Raw genomic sequence first — 3447 nt, forward strand, 5'->3', positions numbered from 1 at the left:
TATATAACATTGATGGAAAAAATGATTCTCAGCTGGAGCCACTGTCTTTGTAGAGTTTGCATGTTCTCCCCATAACTGCATGGGTTTTCTCTTGGTACCTCTGTATCCTCCCACATCCCAAAGATATGCAGTTTATGTTAACTGTTATATCTCAGTTGTCCCAGTCTGAACCAATGTGGCTGTGAGTACATCCAAATAGAAAAGTGTCCTATCCGGGGTTGGTTCATGCCTTGTGCTCTGAGATAAGCCCCAGCCATATACAACCCTGAACTGAAATAATGGGGTTGGAAAATGAATGAATAAGTGAATACAAGTGGCTGTTTAATATTAGAAGTTTGGAGATATTTTTGTGACCCGAGGTAAGATGAATAGTAAGATAATAGCAACTTAACTCTTGTTTTATACCAGTTAGCCGATGGTAATTGGTTTCCCTAGTTGTTTTTTTTTTTTTTTTCCCCAGAACGTGCTCATGAAAGCCAGTAACTGTTTATTGAAAGAAGCAAGGTCGGGGGTGCTGCCCTCAGGCCTGGATGTGGCTCTTGGCACTGAACGCCAGGTAGTAGATTACTAGGCCGATGGCTGCGGCCAGCACCTCGGTGGAGACCCAGGGCCCGTTCCAAGTGCCCCGATGGTCCACGCTGACTGTGAACAGGGGTGGGATGATGGAGATATCCTCCTTATTCCTCTGAGCCTTCCTCAGCAGGCTGTAGGACTCCTCATCGAAGAACCTGACCTCATAGGTGCCCGCGTGCGCGTTCTTATGGTCCAGGCTCCAAGACACCTGATAACGCCCCACATCCTGGCCCCGGGTGACAGGGAATTGCTTTCCACTGACGTCAGCATAAAGAGCCATGTTCTGAACCCTGTTCTTGCACGTCAGGGATATCTCCACAATGAAGACAGTCTCCGTGGAGATGACGGCGTCAGCGGTGGTGTAGTAGGAAGGGGTGATCTGGGGCTCCAGGCAGGCCTCTGCTGAGCAGCAGGAGAGGCCGGACAGCAAGAGGAGCGCCAGGGCGCCGAGAGATGCCAGGGCCGCCATCGCCGCTCGCTCGTCCGCCGAGGGAAAAGAGAGGGAGCGCCCCTAAACACGAGGGGCAGACGAGGAAGCGGGGTCCCTAGTTGTTTTACTTAAAGTCAGTTTCCCAAACCTACATAAAGTTAGGTAAGAATTTACTATAATTTGTATTTCCTTAAAATATATTTATATCTGTAAAAAATAACAGTACAAAACACAGCAAAGCAAAAACAGACAATTATAAATCAGAGACATACTGCAGGGGAGGAGGCGGGAGAGGGATCAGAGGGAGGGAGGGAGGAGCACAGGGGACTGAGGTGATGGTGCAGGCGTGCATTGGGGAAGGAAATTCTATGGGGGCTACACCTGAGGGGGTGGGGGGAAGCAAATATCATTTAAAAATGAACAATGATGTAAAAAATAAAAAAATTAAAAATATATATTTATATCAATGTGTATGCATATATTTTTACATATTGCTACATATCATTGCACTTATTGTTATATTTGTCATTCTTTTTCTCTGGAGAACCCACCTAATACAATAACTAAATAGTGACAACAAAAACAGAGGTATTAACATAGAATATTTTAATTTCCATTGTGATATGATTTAGGTCTTTGCTATATGAACCACATATTAGAGTTTAGAGGGTATTATTCACTTCTCAAATTATTCTATGTATGCTCAGCCCCAGTAAAAATGCCAGCTTTATGTCTCATAATGCTTATCTTCTGTCTCCCATAACTCCAATTGTATAGAAACTCAGGACACTAAGCCTCTGTGGATTATCTTTTGATAGTATGTGAACAAATTTGCCATGAAAAGAGTAAATCTATCATAGTGAGGACTGTGCCCCTGATTAATCACATTCATAACTGACATTTTTTGTTCCACTGTCTCATTGACTCATTATGTAAATGTCATTATTGTGCAATTAGTGTTTGCAGGTAGGAGTGGGATAATAGTTTCCCCTGTTTGCATAGAGATTTGTGATCTGATGGTTGAAGATGTTAGGTGACTCACAACTGTTCTCTTGGGGGAGTATATCAAAGTTGCAACTTCATGATTTAATGACTTCACTCAAAGCATCTATCTTTTCTAATTTCTCATTGACCTTTATGAATTCTATTTCTAGCTGACTTCATTTGTCTCATCTGAGCCTCTCTGATGGAATCAACACACTCAACTTTTTTTCTATATAATTCTATTAAAAACATTCTGCATTTTATTAAATCATACTACACTTTAAAGAGTGGAACTATGTAGCATAATGCAAAAATTAATCAGATCTCAAAAGACCTAGGGGCTAGTTGTGGGTCTTGGTTCTTCAAATTGAGATGAGTCCCTAGATACATACTTCATAGTCTCATTTTTTTACCCCCAAAAAACGAGTTTGAGGATTTGGTTTCTGTTATTTGATAGCTATTTATTTTTTACTTGGAACTGTTTCTGAAAAAATCTTTTTGCCAAACTCCTACAGAGTCACTGCTAAGATGTTGCTAAGGGGAAGCAGCTGAGATGTGTCTGATTTATAATTTATTAATTATAACCAGCTGCAGAGAAAGGAAAGCAGCTATTAGATGCTGGCAAGGAGGAATAACTTTTTAGAAAGCAAAAAAGAATAACATATACTATAGATTGAGGGGTGACTGGAGAGTTTACCCTGAGCTGGCAGAGTTTAACAAAAACTATAAATTATTGAAGGAAAAGATCAAAATGTTCTTTTCAGACATCTAGGCAACTAAACATTTAGAATTCCAATAGGAATGCAAAAAAAATTCTTCCACCCAATGAAGAGACAAAAAGATATGGTGGCATTTAGTTTATTCACTAAAGGAAAACACTTCTGACACAGCGTGGAACCATGGAAATCTGCCTAGGATCTTCAGAATAAAAACTTTCAGGGAGCTGGATCAAAATAGGGATTGAAAGAGCATAAGGGGCTATGGTGATGATACACAAGTGAATTGGTGGTAGGAAATCCACAGGGACTATATCTGAGATGATAAAGCATACAGTGTATAAAAATGAAGAATGATGTAAAGACGTGTGTGTGTGTATATATATATATTTATATATATATAAATAAAGTTTCAAGGACTGCTTCAGAAAAAGACGGAAAAAATTCTCTTCCTCCCATTGTCCCTGTAATAAGCCCTTGCCTATTTTTTTCTAATGTTAATTCTGAACTAGTAGACGTGAGCCCTTTCTGAGAAGCTGGCTGTTGCTTTTGGTGTCCACTCTCATCGGCTGCACCCATGTGCCCGGTGGCCATTTGCCCGGTGGCCATCTGCAGGATATTAACACATCTGGAACCCTGCACGGGGAGTCTAGGTTCCTAACAGGGACAACCCATGATATTAAAACATCACTGTGCTTACTTGAATCTGTTTGGAAACAGGAAATTCCTTTAACCTGGTTATTG

At 40.8% G+C, this 3447-nt stretch overlaps 1 protein-coding gene across 1 annotated transcript; it reads right to left on the reverse strand.

The window, feature by feature from the left end:
* Window positions 1-520: 520 nt before the first annotated feature.
* Window positions 521-1042, reverse strand: LOC311168074 (translocon-associated protein subunit delta-like; the record flags this gene model as incomplete). Its single annotated transcript, XM_084229365.1, has 1 exon — window positions 521-1042. The coding sequence occupies one exon, from the start codon at window positions 1040-1042 to the stop codon at window positions 521-523; it is 522 nt and encodes a 173-aa protein (XP_084085491.1).
* Window positions 1043-3447: the final 2405 nt, after the last annotated feature.

Source organism: Talpa europaea (assembly GCF_964194135.1).
Source record: "Talpa europaea genome assembly, chromosome: 3".
Classification (NCBI taxonomy): domain Eukaryota; kingdom Metazoa; phylum Chordata; class Mammalia; order Eulipotyphla; family Talpidae; genus Talpa; species Talpa europaea.